This window comes from Solenopsis invicta, chromosome 7 (genome assembly GCF_016802725.1).
Source record: "Solenopsis invicta isolate M01_SB chromosome 7, UNIL_Sinv_3.0, whole genome shotgun sequence".
Classification (NCBI taxonomy): Eukaryota; Metazoa; Arthropoda; class Insecta; order Hymenoptera; family Formicidae; genus Solenopsis; species Solenopsis invicta.
The window spans coordinates 12,623,411-12,641,107 of NC_052670.1; the positions used below are offsets into that span (position 1 = coordinate 12,623,411).

At 30.5% G+C, this 17,697-nt stretch overlaps 2 protein-coding genes across 7 annotated transcripts in view; one reads left to right on the forward strand and one right to left on the reverse strand.

Moving 5' to 3' along the window:
* Window positions 1–4,332, forward strand: part of LOC105202421 — a 48,883-nt gene extending 44,551 nt beyond the window's left edge. For 2 of the 3 annotated variants that reach the window (XM_011170934.3, XM_039451476.1), the window contains exons 6-9: window positions 906–1,025; window positions 3,070–3,087; window positions 3,580–3,727; window positions 4,099–4,332. In XM_011170934.3, coding sequence (XP_011169236.1) covers window positions 906–1,025; window positions 3,070–3,087; window positions 3,580–3,727; window positions 4,099–4,195 — 383 coding nt within the window. In that variant the 3' untranslated portion in view covers window positions 4,196–4,332. The remainder of the gene's footprint in view (window positions 1–905; window positions 1,026–3,069; window positions 3,088–3,579; window positions 3,728–4,098) is intronic. The other variant, XM_039451477.1, reaches the window with a different exon arrangement.
* An 89-nt stretch (window positions 4,333–4,421) lies between these two features.
* On the reverse strand, window positions 4,422–14,316 carry LOC105202422 (serrate RNA effector molecule homolog). 4 transcript variants are annotated; one of them, XM_011170943.3, is made up of 16 exons: window positions 14,171–14,316; window positions 13,529–13,684; window positions 12,960–13,304; window positions 12,361–12,555; window positions 10,393–10,459; window positions 10,052–10,299; window positions 9,747–9,931; window positions 9,536–9,658; window positions 9,213–9,454; window positions 8,916–9,056; window positions 8,597–8,839; window positions 8,331–8,501; window positions 7,967–8,229; window positions 7,581–7,856; window positions 7,300–7,416; window positions 4,422–5,904 (listed from the first exon to the last, which is right to left on the reverse strand). In XM_011170943.3, the coding sequence occupies exons 2-16, from the start codon at window positions 13,645–13,647 to the stop codon at window positions 5,835–5,837; spliced, it is 2,805 nt and encodes a 934-aa protein (XP_011169245.1). In that variant the 5' UTR covers window positions 13,648–13,684; window positions 14,171–14,316; the 3' UTR covers window positions 4,422–5,834. The 4 variants fall into 4 exon arrangements, with proteins under 4 accessions (XP_011169245.1, XP_011169242.1, XP_039307409.1 ...); XM_011170940.3 differs by having other exon boundaries at window positions 7,300–7,449; XM_039451475.1 differs by lacking the exon at window positions 4,422–5,904 and adding an exon at window positions 6,729–7,073.
* Window positions 14,317–17,697: the final 3,381 nt, after the last annotated feature.

Here is a 17,697-nt window from a genome sequence, read left to right on the forward strand (position 1 = left end):
ATCTAATTAATTTTATATAATATTTAGATAAACACTGACTGTAACTGATAGTTATAAAGATGAGGAGAAAGTTACAGGCTTATAATATTGTATAATTACATAAAAAAATATTGTACAATTAGTTATCGATTAATGTCATAAAACTAGGCAAATGTGAGAATATTGCTCGCTCATGATCTCGTAAGCCAGTCGCATTTGTCCACATGCGACTTGTCTCTTATTAAAATATACCGCATTGCCCTAGTTCGTAGTGACCTATAATTTTCTGTTATCGGCTTTTCTTCTTTGCCATTATTTGCGAGGCTTCGGTTTGTCAGTTTTTTTCTTTTGTATCGCTCCAATCATATTTTTCGCGTTAAAGGGAAAAAGCGCAATACCATATTAAAATCGATATCGATTGTTGAACTTAATAAAAAGTGATGCAAATTACGAGCGCCATATGGCCGAATTGACGATGAGATATATTTTATTAGGCAAGCCGTAATGAAATGTAGATGTATAAAATTCTTTTTTAAAAAAAATTTTTAAGAGATTTGCCATGACTTCATTAACAAAATAATTACAAACATACAAAATTATTTTTAGAAATGATATAAGTATATTCATAAATTATTAAGGAAAAAAGAAAAATGTTTGAAATGATAATATTAGTTATTGTAAGAAAGAATTAACTATATTCTTAATAATCTTTATTGTTTAATATTCATTTCTGCAATTTCAATCGGGACAGATTATACTTTTGCGATAAATTATTTTTATAATACAAAAAGATCCAGTCTGCTCACTTGATTTTATATCATGAGCGACTTGCAATATTTGATATGGGCATTGGGGTATGCAAATACAAAGTACGCGAACCAAGTGGAATGTGATGCTATCGTGTAGTACTACACGTTCTTTTTCAGTCTGCAATCTGGAGACGCATTTTCAGTGCGGTAACGAGACTTCCTGCCTTCCGTTGGAGAGGAGATGCGACAGAAAGATAGATTGCTGGGACGCGACCGACGAGATTAATTGCACGTTAGGTGAGCATTCCAGCGTCTTATCGCGATAACGACAATCTCAGATGTCGAAATGTTGAACAAACGAAAATGTTACGCTACATATTGTAATATGGTGATGGAGCACTGATTTTCATAGATTGTTTGGAAGTAAATCGTAATGTAAAATAATAATACCCGTCAAAGTTACAGGGTAACTGTCCCAATTATTGCCGCTTTTATTAATTGTGGTATTAGAATAAAAAGTATGAGAGCGTTATGTATTAAAAATGTTTTCATATTAAACTAATAGTAAGATTTTCAAATAAACATAAATAAATACGTGGTAATATAGGGAGACAATATTAAAAACGTACAACCGTAATTTGGGGACGTACTGAGGGAAAAATTACTAGGTTTTAGTAAATATCTATTCGAATACTACTAATGAAATATTTACTAAATGTAAATATATATTTATTTAATACAAGAATCATTAATTTAATTTTAATTATTTATATTTACAGAATAAATATTAATGTACTATAAGTAAATATTTTATTAGTACTATTCGAATAAATATTTATTAAAATTTAAGAATTCTTTCTCTCAGTGTAAGAGGGAGGCAGAGCAGTATTTAAGACATTGATTGGCAGTAAATCATATCTTAATTTTTTTTATTATAATATAAATAATTAATTTTCGAGCTTATTGCTTTTATTTTATGTGTATTAAAGCTTTTATTTGAATAATGATGAAAATAAATGTTTATTATATATTTAAAGCACTAAAAAATAAGCATGTACTTTCTCAAATGGCATTATGTACTTATAGTGATATTAATTGGGACAGTTAGCCTATTGTTAAATATTGTACAGCGCTTACAAATATTCTTTTAGTCGCATTTGTTTAAGTTTGCAAGCAAAGTAACAAGTTACTTTGCTTGCAGTAAAACTCAGATAGCACAGGATGTTTTGTAGATGTTCATTTTTTTGCCCATCTTACATCCATAGATATGACATGAACGTATGTCCATCGTATGTCCGATTTCAGATAATCACCAATGACCAATATTCGGATGTCTATAGAACAACATCCAATCTTGAGCGCGTATTTATATCAAGGTCCCCACTCATATGGCCTATTATTGCAAGCCAGACTGCTAATAATTCGTACGCAAGATTCAGCGTACTAGGGATATAAAATCGCGCGGCGCGAGCTGTAGTAACTATAATATTTACGGCTCGATTGCTACGATTAACATTTTTGAAACTACTATTTTTAATTTTTGAATACATGGAATTTATTCATGAGTCAGAGAAAAATTTTTTAATGTAATAACATTAATAATATACTTTAACTGTAAATTATATAACAAGATATTATATTAGAAATTTATAACGAAATAATGCCAATACGAGCCGACACTAGGTGTTCGTGTGTATAAAATAATAATTTTATTATTGCAATCTCCAGCTCATAAGATCCTATATTATCTTAAAACATCTCATAGAATGTTGTCAAATCATGTAAAAACTTTTGAAATTATATAAAAATAAATAACTTCAATGTATTAATTTTATACAAGTCAAATCTTATAGGAAAAATTCATACAAGAATTTTCGACAAGATGTTTAATAAATATATGAATAATCCTGCAATTTAGATTTATTATTCATAAAATACTCCTTAATATATCTTTGAACTATTTCAAAAATAATCAAGAATAGTACACTGGAAATTATGACCATTTTAGATCCTTTTTTAGATATTCAATGAACGTTCCAATGTTCGAACTTTAATATTGAATGGACATCCGCGTGCTATCTGGGAAGCATTATTAATCTTCTCTAAAGAATTTGCAATAAAAAAATATTTTTTAAGTAGTTTTTTCTCGTAGTTCATTGGATGATTTTTTAAATGCTCTTTTCAAGTATATTTTATCTTCATTTAACATATTTTCAAAATATAGACAAAACAGACATCTGTAAGATATCTTATACAAAATTACAAGCAGAAAAGTTATTCGTAGTCCTCCCTTCGCATCGTTTAAGATATCCTTTTCATATTTTCTTTATTTCCTTCGTAGGTCATAATCTTGATAGGTGTGAGTACATATTTATATTTGAGATGCATGTGCACTTTGTATGAAAGTCTACACGCTAAATCCTAATTAATGCACGAATTTTTATTAATAATTTTTTAGTAGTTAAGTTATACATAAAGTGAAATTGTTTATTTCTTGCACAATCTTAATATTATAGGCACTTGGACATACGTAAAGATTAACTTATTTTTTTATTTTATAATAAAAAAAATGTTTGTTTATCGCATTATCTACAGATCTTGATCTCGAATGAGCCAGAAACAAAGATGATTTGTTGATAAAAACAGCTGTGTAAATAATTGATGAATATATAATCAGATTTAGAAATTTAATTCATTTATTAAATATTCAGGAAATGCAGTTGAATCTCTGAAAGAATATCTCATTTTAATCGAAATTAAAATATCTTGTTTTGTGTTATCAAACATTTGATCAAAGACAAATTGCTGAAAAAATACCGATTTAAACTAATAATTGTAATTTTTGATTCAGCTTGCCCTTTGGAGAGCGAATTTAGCTGTAACAATGGGGAATGCATACCAAAAGTTCGCTTTTGCGATGGGTTAGTGGACTGCAGTGATGAATCGGACGAACCTCACGGATGTCAAGGGCGATGCAATAAACACGAATTTACATGCCAGTAAGTCAATATTTTAAGTTCTTTCTGTATAAGAGATAGATACTATTATTGAAAAAAATTCGAATAGATATTTCCTTTTCACAGAATAGAATTCTCAATCTTCGAAATATCTTTTTTAATATATTAACGATGATATTTTAATATATTTCTTTACGAATTAAATAATGAGTCTTTTTATTTCTTCTGTGAGATAAACTGTAATGATACCATTAAATGTGTCGTATATTTTAATATGAAAATCTTTATCTTTTTTTATTTCGATCGAAAGGAATTGAATAGTTGAATTACGCATATTGCATATTTTGGAAAAAATAAGAATGCATTAAAAAAAAAGAATAGGAAAAAACTTGTAAAATTTTTCTATTTTCCAGAAACGGTAGATGTATTGAGAAAGGAATGAAGTGCAATGGGATTAATGATTGCGGAGATGGCTCGGATGAGAGACACTGCAAAGACCGGTTTACTTAGTATTTACACATGAAAGAAGACATTGCCAATCAGAGAAGGATCAAATACAGTATTTTATACAAATAAATGTATGTAATGTATATAGTGTGATGTATAGAGACAGAAATATGACAATATATATATATTGAATTGCTTTATTTATTGAATAATGTCACACAAAAATCCTTTCTCTCTTATTTTTTGTCCCTTATTTATATCTTAATAATTGTAAAAGAATAACATATCAATCAATCATTGTGATTATTTTATTGTCTAAAACATATTCACATACGTTATAAACGAGAACTATAATATTATAATTATGTAAATCAATTTATACTCCTATTTATGACAAGAAAGAATAACTATCAATTTTATGTGGGATATATTGTTATCGACCTAACTGACTTAATAAAGCGTACATTTTGTTGTCTAAATCTACTTACTATTGAAAAACATTGTAAAATTCAAGTAATATATAAAATACATATTCTTAATAAAATACACAATGTATTTTATTAAGATCGTGTCAAACTACACATAATTCGTGATAGGTAAGAAATAGGTGGAAATGTTTGACTGAATCATTACTGTCCATGATTCATGCCATTTGTTTAATGTAACTTTGTGCACAAATTTTTATTGATTTATATGGAGAAAAAGAAAGAATTGTTAATTTCACTAAATGCGTTTAGTGAAATGATTTCATCAGTTCAAGTGTTTACATTAAATGGTTATGTTTATATTAAATATATGTAATATACAAGATGTTCCATGAATTCGCGAAAATTTTATAACAAAAATATTCTCGAAAAATTAAGTCAAATTATTAGTACATTTTTCGAGAATTTTGTTATAATATTTTGAATTTTGAAATACTCTTTACATTATTTTATAATATACAGAGAAAGAAGCAAGAAAAATTGAATATTTTTTAATAGAAACATTTAAAAAACAAGAATATATGATATTATAACATTTCTATTATAAAATATATTTCCATTGATGTAATATTCTTCAATCATCAATTCTTTGAGTTCATGTTCATACCGTTTTATATTATTAAAGAATTTTTGTGTAAGAGATAATGATTTACAAAAAATCAAATTGCCAAATTAAATGCAGTTAATTTAGTTAAGAAGTTATTTTCTCAATGCGTGTCTTAATTTTCTCGAGAAATCGTATTCCGTGATAAATTATAAGATAAGAAATCAAAATTCTCAAGTGATAATTTAAAAGTCTGCCTATTTGTAATACTGAAGAACTTCCTATGAATATCGTGAATCACAAATTATGAATCGTACATAATCTGATGCTAGTTTAATCCATTTGGTTTGGATTTTTTACTTTCATTTAATTTGATCAATGTTTCTTTTTCTTTGTTCTTTTGTATACAATGTATGCAGCATATTCTTCTTTTTATCTTTCCTTTTTTAGAAAATATTGAATACTTATGCTCACTGTACTAATTTTATTGTGGAAATTGTTTAATAATTATAGATATAGATCTATATACACAGGTATGCAATATACACACTTGTGAATAATGACTTACAGAAAAAAATGTTGCTGTTTCAGTTGTGGTTCTAAGCGGTGTCTATACATATATATTTTTTCATATTGGTTATATATCAATTATATAGCATTTCTTTTAATCATCTTATAGGAATTCATCCGGTTCCCGCGGAGCATCAAGGTCTCGATAATGTATGACTGGTCGGAAATCGCCACTGCAATATTAAATTTTTATTAGAAAAGATCGATATTATTGCATACATATATGCAAAACAACATAAAATGTAGAATTAAATACAATGTATATAATAAAATATATAATTAAAACGATTATTAAAATTATTTGTTGTTTATTCTACTGTACTTAATAAATGCGTATTTATATGTAAAAATGTATTTAAAAATTAAATTTTCTATATATGCGCAATAGCGCGTATTCTATGCAATAAAGTTTAAGCAATAGCAAATATTAAAAATAATGCTTATAATATGGAACATTGAACATGATGTCATGACATTACATCACATTCGACCAACCGGACATAGGGTTTGAACGGAAATGGGACAAAATAAAATAACAAATTGTGAGAGTAACACACAAATAGGTTTATTTGTTATTCATATTATAAATTTGCAGCATCAACAGATCCTTGAACTTGTTTTGTAGATAAGATTGCATAAAAGTTATAATCTCTGTCTAATTTTAAAATTTTCATAAAAAGGAAGCATTCTTTTCTGCAGATGCAGAATGTGATTTTTTAAATCAAATGTTAATATATTTCGAGTTGAATCTAAGTTCAAAACACGAAGAAATATCATGGATCATTCAGGCTTTATTTTCTCAGTTATAATTACAGAAAATGCACCAAGTTTGCGCTTTCTGTTGCAATAAATAAAGCCGAAATGCTTTTCATTTCACCCCTTTTTTTATTTTGGGTTTGTGATTTATTCCCAAGATATTTATATTTAATTCATGCTATTAATATTTGGTATGTATATAAATACATACACAAGCATAAAGATGTAGATTTTTTTAATATTTTTTCTTAAGTATATAATAATGGATCTCGAGATGCGCATTAAATAAATTTCATTTATATTATAAATAACATTTAAAAGATTGTGCTAATTCTGTATCATATTCTCTTATTTGCATTAGTTTTACGTTATTTCTTTCTTTTATAAATAGTGTGTTACGTAATCCAGTAGATATCTTAGTACAGAGAATTTGTAATAGTATTTGTTTTTATGCTAATTTTTGCTTAACAGCATAATCTAGTTATTCGCGTGGATATTTTGTGGACAAACTTAAAACATGTCCATGTCCGGCTGGTCCAAATCAGTATAACTAATAAGAGGTCTTGATGTAGTATCTGGAGCAGCCCTGTAAAATATTGTATCACCATGTTCAGTCTATCGACTTAAAACGGGCCAAAGATATACTACCGATATTTTGAATTTTGTCTTAATTCTAATATATTACGTAAAAGAGGAAATGAATATGAACTGTGTGAATTATTTTTATAATTATACGAGTATCTTTAAGTACTTACAATTTTGTGACTTTATCGATTCGTACTGAAACATAAAAAAAAGAAAGTTTATCTTACCGTCCTCGATTAAATCCACCACGATTAGAACGTGGTGCACTAAATCCAAATCCGCCACCATAACCGGAGCCATAATTACTCCTGTTACTGCCAAATCCACCACTGTAACTTCCGAATCTAGAAATATTTGTGGATGTTTGCGCTGAGTACCTTAATGACGTTATGCCCATGTTATCTCAACGTTATCATTTATATAATCGTAAGAAATATAAAAATCCTTAATAATATATATATCGCCTTTTTTTTATGTATTTTTAACTGCTTGTTACTCTTATACTCACGAATTGCAGCCATATGGTGCAAAATTGTCACGTGAGCCCTCTCTCAATGGAGCCTTGTTACCAGGATGTTCGGGAAGTTGAGGTCTTTTTGGGTCTCTTAAATAATTATTGAAGTACTCAGCTTCTGCTTTCACTTCAGCAACTTTCTCAGAGTGCTTGTTGAAAATGTGTTTGCGAATAAAATCGGGTCCTTTGAATTTTTTCCCACTAAGAGGGCACAACCATTTATCTTTCGATAATTCTTGAGTGTTAGCTTGAACAAATTTTTCGACCTCACTGTTTTATATATTAAGGAAATATAATTAAATATAATTAAATTAATTATTTCTTTATGTTTTATATTGTATTGCATCTGAATATTAAAAGCACATAGAAAAAAAGGATACGCTTCGGCGTTTTTCGCGCCTAGTTTGTCGAAATCTTCATCAGATAGAGTGGCAACTGGTTGTAGAAAGGCGGACATTTTACTTTCGAAGTTGCGACAGTATTCCGTTAATTCAGCGCTTGAGACTTTAGTAGTGGGTGGACATCCCCTCACATGCATTATTCCGCATCTATTTGGCATCTCATCCTCGTTTGGATACTCGCAGTGATTATAATAATCGACGGAATGAACAATCCGCAAATACAGTACTAATCTGTCTAATACCTACGAAAAAAACAAATCAATGTGTTAATTGATACATATAAAATATAATTCATTAAATTATTTTCTATAATTTTTATTTTATACAAGTTTACTTAATTTACCTTGATTAGAACTGGATCTCTCTCAATTGAACTGTCTCCGTCACCACCCAACTGACCTTCCTCTTGCTCACCTGACATACCTAGCAATTCTTCCTCTTCGGCTGAAGCTTCTTCTATCAAATAGTCTGTTATATTTTTCAATACTGGATTTTTAGATGACAATCCAAAAGCCTAAAATAATATGCAAAATTTTACACGCTTGTGAACGAAGTGAATGTTTTTGTTTCTATCGGTATGCAATATATATAAATATAAATTTGACTTACAGCTTGCTCAACTTCATTGCTTTGAGTGGTTTTATTTTCTTTGTCTTCTTCTTGTTTCATCGTGTTTTCACCCTTCTTTTCTTCCCTCCATAGTCCTACTTTATTATCCAAATTATGAACAATTTTGGCACTAAGTTTAATATCATGACGAACTATTTGTTTGTGTGACGTTAAACCATTTACTGGTCGAATACGTCGTGATAGATCCCTGTTTACTATTGCACCAAGCTCACAATCACGTAACTATAGAAGAAAGATGTAAAAAAAGCATGTTTCTTTCTCTTATTTAATAAATGCATATATGTCAATATTAACTCACCCTGATATTATTTAAACTCCAACAGATTTCTTTGATGTTCACTTGCCTCTCGAACGAAACCCAGCCACGACGGAACCATCGTCTCTCCGGTTGTGGATCCGCTATAGCCACACGTAAAAATCCAGGATAACGTTTGCACATCTGTCCAATAAATATAATTATGCAAAATTATAGATATTAATAATCAAGTACATGTTGTTAATGCGAAAAATAGCTCAAAATACAAATGTAATTTACTCAAGCATTTACAATAGCGCTTATGCAAAATTTATTAATTTATTGAAGATTTCAACTAACCGCCTCGACTTCTGCCTTAGTAATGGTCGGAGCTAAGTTACGGAGAAAGATACTACTAGTTTTATGCAAAGCCCTAGGTTCTTTCTCTCTATCTTCGCTAGCCAAATCGATTACGGCTTCTGGTTCAATTGTAGACTTCTTATTACTTTTGGCCTCTACTTCCGTTTTATTTTCTTGCTTTTCCACTTTAGTGTCTTTTTCATCAGCACCTTCATTACTAACCTCTACCTTTTCGTTGGCAGCTGTAATTATAATTTACATGAAATAAATATTCTAATAATAAAATAAATGTTTTTATACGGTATATAAATTTTATTACTTACGAGGCTCCGCTTTCGGTGTATCCAGTTTATTGCTGTCACTACCAGAGGAACTGCTACTGCTACTGCTGCTGCTGCTACTATTGCTGTCGGTACGTTTACGCTTTCTTGATTTCTCTGATTTTTCTGTAACAAAACGACTTGTAACATATGTGAACAGAAAAAAATCTGATCTAAAATTTTGATCCGAATAAAAAATATTTTCGATACACACGAGGTTTATCGTCACCGGCAGGTTCTTCTACATCTTTATTCTCTACATCTTCATGTTCCTTGATTTTGTTCGAGTCAGATTCTGCATTTTCATCTTTTGCCGTGTTTTCAACCTCCATTTTAGCATTCTGATCATTCTGAGAATTTGTCTCATCAAGATGTGAGTCGTCAACCTTATTTTCCTCGCTAAAATAAAATGAACAGAAAAATCATAAATATAAATTAATAGCATTAATGTTATTTTTTCACATTTCATACATCTTTCTCAAAATGTATTTCAAAATAAAATATATTATTAAACAATACCTATTCTCAGATTTCTTTTCTGTAGAAGTTTTTCTCTTTAGTTCTTCTTTTTCTTTCAAAACGTCTTTAGTTATTATAGGTTTAAATGGTTTAACATTTAAAATCTGTAAGTCTTCCTCTGTTCCTCCCTCTAGTTTAATAACCACCGCATCTAAAAGATGCAATAATGAATCCGTTTGATCAGCATCAACAGACACTTTGTCTATATCTCCCAATTGTAACAACTCCAGAAAAATGTCCACGCGTTTCTAAAATAACATCGAGATTTTTGTTAGTCGGAAAAATATGTTGGTGACAAAATTAGAAAAATAGATACATTATGCATTTTAATATTAATATACCTTAAGCGCTGACACTTGTTCTTCTTTCCTTTTCACAGATTCCTCAGGATGATACTTTATTTTAAACCTGGCAATCAATAAAAAAAAAGCGATAAATGGATGTTCACAAAAAACACAATCAATATAATAATATTAAATAAGTCCAGAATAGAAGCACACATACGTATCAATGATGCAGCTAGTTCTGTAATTCAAAAAAGGTAACGCGAATAAAAACGTGAATCAAATTAGCGCATCTTTTCACGATACATGTATGCAGATATGAGATATGTAGAATATCATAAAGTTAATGACTGATAAAGATGATATTTTTGGCAACAGATTCTTCAATTTTTCTAGAGAGAGGAGTAATCTTACAGATGTTAGTTAGCATCAGTATTATTAAATTGATTGTCAATTTAATTCAGCAACATTACTTTTTTTATTCAATTTAGAAGCTGCGTTTAAAACCGAAAGTAATGGGGTATAGTTTAGAGAATTAAAAATTGTATTTAAAAATTACACAAAAAAACATTATTTTAGCTTTATTTCATTATTTCAGATTTTGTTGTCTATAGATTTTGATTTGAATTGTTTATACAAAACGTGGTCTTATCTTAATTACTGTTTTTAGTCATATATATAATTTTTTTTTCAATGCAGCATGGGAGATAGAAAAAAGCAGATATATAAATATTTTATTTCCTCATATCGTGCATGCACATGCGTATATTCGCAAGGAGAAAATTTTTAAATATTACATTTATAATTTTCATGTTCTACCTACAACTTATATGCGCGTTAGATTCATTATTTATATATAGAACGCACCTAGAGCAAAGTACCTACGTGATATATGATGAAATAAACGTTAATAAGTTTTCAAATTATAACTGTCACCCTTTATGTCAATAAAATCGTCATAAATAGAAAATCCCTTAAAACATTGTACAAGTTTTAATTAGCCCTAAATCGTCGTTTCGTGATTGGCGAATCCATATGTCATGATGTTTGGAAACATACCTTAAACATTTGAGTGCCACGCAGCACGTTTGCACTGCTCAGTTTCATATAGAAAAGTACTGACAAACACCATGCTAAGCTTGAACTCGGCTTGTACTGCAATTCTCATAACATAATTATGCTTTACAATATCTTTTAGTTTTATTAAAAATAAATAGCTTTATATTTCTATTTATCTCATAACTTTCCGACATGGAACAGAAAGTGTGAACGTGCCACTCGGCATTTTTTGACAGGATTTTATGATTACCTTTGGCACTCAAACGGCTAAACATGATTGGTAATGTCAACATTGTCAGAGTGGAGCCTCACCTGTAGTCATATTTCTACTCGCATTCAGTTTTCTCGCAGAGTCTTACTGACAAAGGCAGTATATGCTCGAATGTAAAAATAAATAACGGGTTTAGAACGCGGCCTACGCGAGCAATGTTTGGGCTTTGCGCGCCCAGCTCGCAATCTATTTAGCTACCTAACAGGCACCTTCGTGTCTTCAGCGATGCGCGAAACGCGAAATTCATAAAGTATTGTACGAGAAAATAAACGTGCGAGATGACCCAAGGTATAAGGCGATGGCGGCGATATGCTGTAGAGATAGACAGAGAGCTGGTCATATTGTTTGAAATTAGCTACAATACATTGTATCTGCAATTTATTAGAGATTGTAAATCGTCATTTATCTCTTCCAGGCATGTAGCCATATATGTACATGCATGGATAGAGTTCTACGCGACCGATCTCCTACAGTGGCATTACTTAAAAATATTCATTGTTCATTTAGTTATGACTTTAACGACGTTGTTTATTGATTTGATAAAAAGATAACATTTTAGCCACTTTAAAAATCAATTCTGTTTTTATATTTATTAAGAACACCATGATAAGATTGTTCAAGTGAATGAATAATATAACGATGCAACCCCAGAAAATGTACATGTGTAAAAAGTAAGAATATAAAAATTAATATACCATTCTTCGTCTTTATGGGCGACAAAAAACTCATTGAGCTGCTGTCTCCTGAATTCCAATTTGTACTCGTTGTACCGTTTAATCGCCTCCTCATCAGTAATAGTATCTTCTTGAGTACCAAGAAATGCTTTGAACGACATCATAGGTGGCTGAGTTTCAACATTTGAATTGCTGAAATTGCCAGCAACCTCTCGACTGAAAACAATTACAATAAATGTATTCCTTCTCAAAAATGATCACAGCACAAGAATTATAAGAATTAATCTATAATATAAAAGTTATCAACCTGCAATAACATTTTAACACAGATATTTTGTATATTTAATATTTTTGCTATTTACATTTGCTTTGTCTTTTTAAATAAAAACTTCTCTTTAAACAGTAATAGACAGAAATAATAACCGTCGTTATCTGTTTTGTAAAATTTTTGCTTATAAAGTATTACCTTAACTTAGCTAATAATTTGGGAGTCAAGCGACTCCGTTTTGGTGGAATTCTCATAAATCCTGCTCTCTTCATCATCATAGCTACTCGTTAAGTCTGACAAAATACAGAAAAGAAGAAAGACTTTTGGACATGACATAACAAAATAAACAAACCTGCTGCTATTATTATGATTGCCATAGTGATGGTTGCCATGGTGAGGGGAAGTATAATTATCTGGACTCCAGGAATTACCAGCAGCACCACCACCACCGCCGCCGCCGCCGCCACCGCCGCCGCCACCACCACCGCCGCCACCACTACTACCACCACCGCCGCCGGCACTTCCACCGTAATAATCGTGTCCGTATCTTGGTCTGTCGTCCCACTCAAATCGCATTCTTTTCATGGGTGGCGCCATGTCTTGGGATCTCGAAGGACTGTATCGATCACGTCCTCCACTTCCACCGCCTCGATACTCCCGATAATCCGGACGTTGCCTGGGACGGCTGGACCACTCTCTGTAAGAATCATTATCAGTGTAACTAGAATAGCAACAGTAAAAAAATGTAACAAAAAGAAATAAATTATACAAGCAACTTTGTATCAAGACAATTCTTTTCATTAAGCATTTCTCTTTCATGTAACAAAAGAAAAATACAATAGATTTTTAACAGGTCATGTATTACAAAAGCAAAAATTTTATTTTTATAAAACTTCTACGACTACTGTAAGATATGTGTACCTATCCACCCAATCATCACGTCTGCGATCATCCCTGCGATCCCGTGAGTACGATTCTGTCCTTTCACCTCTAAATTTATCACGCCTCTTTCTGTCGTATTCATCGTCGGAGTCTCCCATCTTCGCAAAGTATTAAAACTTTATATCTGAAAAAATGCTTAGGAAGGTGTTTAATTAATACATAAAGTGATTGAAGTGTTTGAGACTTAAGCGACCTCTAAACGCTCAAATTATTGCACAATATTATTGATAATCTGGAGGCTATATTGAGTTTGCCTCCCTTTGGATGTCTAGAGTATTATTATACATTATTATTGTACATTATTGAGTACTTAGGAGCCGCTTTAGGTTAGGTTCAAAGTTGTAACGTAAACTAATATGAATATGCGTTTTTTCCTACGAGATCTGGATGAGACAATTGGCAACAATTGGAGTTTTCTTCCGTGCAAGCGAGTATCTAAATTCTTCGACACTATTAAGACGTTAAAATCGAAGAACCGCCCATCCGGAAACGACGCGATGGAAACAGCCATAGTCATGTTCTAACGTGCTCTGCCGTTGCGTTTCATCCGGCGAAAATAACCGTCGCGCATAATAAAAGAATGTGGAGTATTAAATGGCAATGATTGATTTTTTTACTTACCTCGTATGTGCTACTTCACGATGAAAGCAACCGAAAAAGGGCCACTTAAATAAGTGAACACTTGAGAACACTCCGCAAAGAACACTCTGCGTCGTGCAGTTCACCTCAGTTCGCCTACGTGAACTAGAGTCCCTAGAAGTAGAGAGTCTGGACATCTCGGGGTTCCACGTGATTGGATACACGTGATTGTGCACCTAAAATGGCAGCACCAATACGGATCCCTGTTTAATCCTCTTTAGCCAATGCGATAACAGCATACACACGTTCAAGTGCACCAACGATAAACATACACACACATAAAGCTCACGTACATACACTAACATAATCATCACCGACATTTTAGGAACAGATGTCCAGACTCTCTACTTCTAGGGACTCTAACGTGAATGTAACGTCGGCGCTAACTGGCGCTAACAGTTAACAATCCGCTATCGATTCGACTCTCGCATCTCGAATCGACGCAGTTGCGGGAAATTGAAACCTTTAGATTAGCGCGAAAGACGGGCGGAGCATGTGGGAACTTGATGCAATTATTGTTAAAATATTTAAGAAAAATATATAATATTAAAAAATATACGATTATTTATTACAATAGTGATATGCAGTATGTACATTTCTTTGTAGAAATTTAATACTGGAAGATACTGATTAAGTATTTACTAGTTTATTTTTTATTTATTATTATTTTTTAAATGCTAAACTTCTCAAAACACAACAGGTAAAGGCTTTTGATATTCAAAATTAAATTAATAAAAGACGGCAAACAAGAATCAAGCGCAGGTACGGCGATGAGCAAATTATATTTAATATGTTATGTGAGTTCATGCATTTACGTACGTTTTGAATCCCTTTTGAACCACTTTCAGCACAAATATAATAATTAAACTCTCAAACTTTTATAATATAAGAAACCTTTTCTACGTATGTTCTTTGCCCAGCTGACACTTACGTGTCGATGTCCAAAGTTGTTATGAATTTGGAAATTGCAGTTATCAAATCTGAATGGCAACGGTAGCATAAAATACTGTTTACCGAACAGAAGACGAGAGCTAGCTTCAGTCAATAATAGTTAAAAAATAAATCTCTTAAAAAAATTGTAACAAATAAACAGCTTAGAATTAGTAAAAAACTCTACGTTACTTTCAAATATTAAATTGCAGCGGAATTAAAACGTGATCAATCAAAACAATGTTTTCAGATGAAAATAATTTGCGCATCGGTATCTGCGTTTGACTCTTATTTTATGGATCTAAAGTTCTTAGTGTTACTAATTAAACAGCGATTTACACTTACATTTTATTTACAATACATATCTGTACGATTTACGAAACATACGCTACTACATATTATTAAATTAATATTACATGTAAACGCATAAATTTTTAAGCACATTAAATTTTCATATTAGATTACAAAAACATCAAAATGTAGTACTCTTAAATTGTCAAGTAATTAATTATTAGTAGATTAATAAGAGTAACCGCGGTTGTTGATGCGTAAAATTAAAAATTTTATTAATTTCAAAAACGGACGTTTTAACTCACAATCAGTTTCGAGTCATCTTCAGCTACAATTCTTTCTCTTTTGAGCGCAGTTGCAAACGTTTGTTTTTGCGAGATATTCTCCGGCTGGGCAATTCACCGGTTAGGACCCACAAACAATTTTTATGAGGAGATTAATTTCCGGCCACTGTATAAAGTATTAACGTTGACTTTATATTAGATATCTAAACCTAATTCTAAGAAATCAATGTTGTATTTTCGTGTAATTCGCGGTTAAAATTATTTTATATAAATACTGCATAATTTTTATATGTATAAAACAAATAAAATATACATTGACATTGTAAACTTTGTATTGGACTAGGTAAAACAGATCTAAATTTAAAAAATTTTTTTTATTTTTGGCATATATTATAAAGTCGATCAAATTTGGACTACATTACTGCTTATACATTAATTGTGACAAAGAAGATTTTTAAATGTAAAGACAAAACAGTTTGAAATTCAAATCGACAAAAATGTCAAACATAAAGGTGAGACGGTCTATATTAATCTCAGCGGATTTTAGTGCTGAATAAAAATTTTTACAATCTCTAGTCTAATATGCAAACTGCGCGCCGCATATTCGCGCTGAGGTGTTATTTTTTCGCAATAAATTCTTTATAGTTTTTGCAAGGATGAGGGATCTTATAGATGCTTTTCTTAGCATCAATATTATTAAATTGCACGTCAATTTAATTTGTGATATTACGTATTGCGGCTTCATATAATGACTTGTTTAAAGACCGACGCTGAAATCAATATAGTCTCACCTTTATGTTTGAAAATAAAAAAATTATATGTCGAGAAAAATCGCGTTTAGTCACAGGTAATAATCAAGATAAGTTATTAAGTAGTACTAAATTAGTAAATTTTTGTACGGCTGTTTAAGAATTTAAAATTAATCCACATAAAATGTAATTACATTTTTCGTTTTTTTATTAAATTTTATTTTATTATTGAATTCATTTTGTTCAGTTTGTTCCTTAATAATATTAAAACACTTTCAATATATTTATACAAAATATTAGTTTAACTGTGATAGATGAGTGAACAAGGCTGATTTTCTTTTGCATAAATTATTAACTAAAGATATTCATCGTTATTTTAAAAAATTTTTTAGTTGTAACGTAATGCTGCTTTGGTACTCGTTAAAAAAGGCAAGATCATATTTCAGAAAATTATAATTAATATGTGAATTATATATGCAATATATGTATATTTCTAAAAAATATATAAAAAAATTATATCACCATTTGAAGTAATTAAATTATATTAGCAACAGACATTAAAGGATTAAATTTGAGACTCAAACTTGAAACATGTATCATTTTGTTAAAGTTATTTATTCGTAAAATGGAAATTCAGAAAGCATATTGTAACGTGACAATTAAAGCTTTCTTAAGAAAATGACACAGCAATCATCTTAATTTGATAGATAAATTATTAGGTACTTGTGGCTGTATCCTCTAAGATTATCCTGCATCCGGTATTGCGTGAATTTCGTTGATCGTACGATTAATCTGTTAACACGGATGTAACACTCGGTAATAATAAGAAAATTGAAATCTTCGTTTCTCGATAACATCTTGGCGTGCTTCAACATTATGCGACGATAGATGGGATTTGTGGCCACGTATTTTTATACCCTGTGTTTTTTCCCCAATTATACGATTGTACTTTAGCATCCAGGATATCAGCTCGTAAAGGAAAGAGACACAAGAGAGACGTTAAATGCATTTTAAAAATAATATACATATACATAATCGCGGATTTATTATTATTATTATTATTATTACCATTATTAATTATTATACGTTATTAAGTAATTTAAAATATTTTTTAACCTAAATTAAATTAAATTTAATATGGCTTATAGAATTAATTTTGTCCATGTAAATTAAATTCATTAAATTCAAAATTCGTAATTTTTTAAAGTAAAATTATTGAAAACATTTATAATATGACTCCTGAAACAAATTTAAT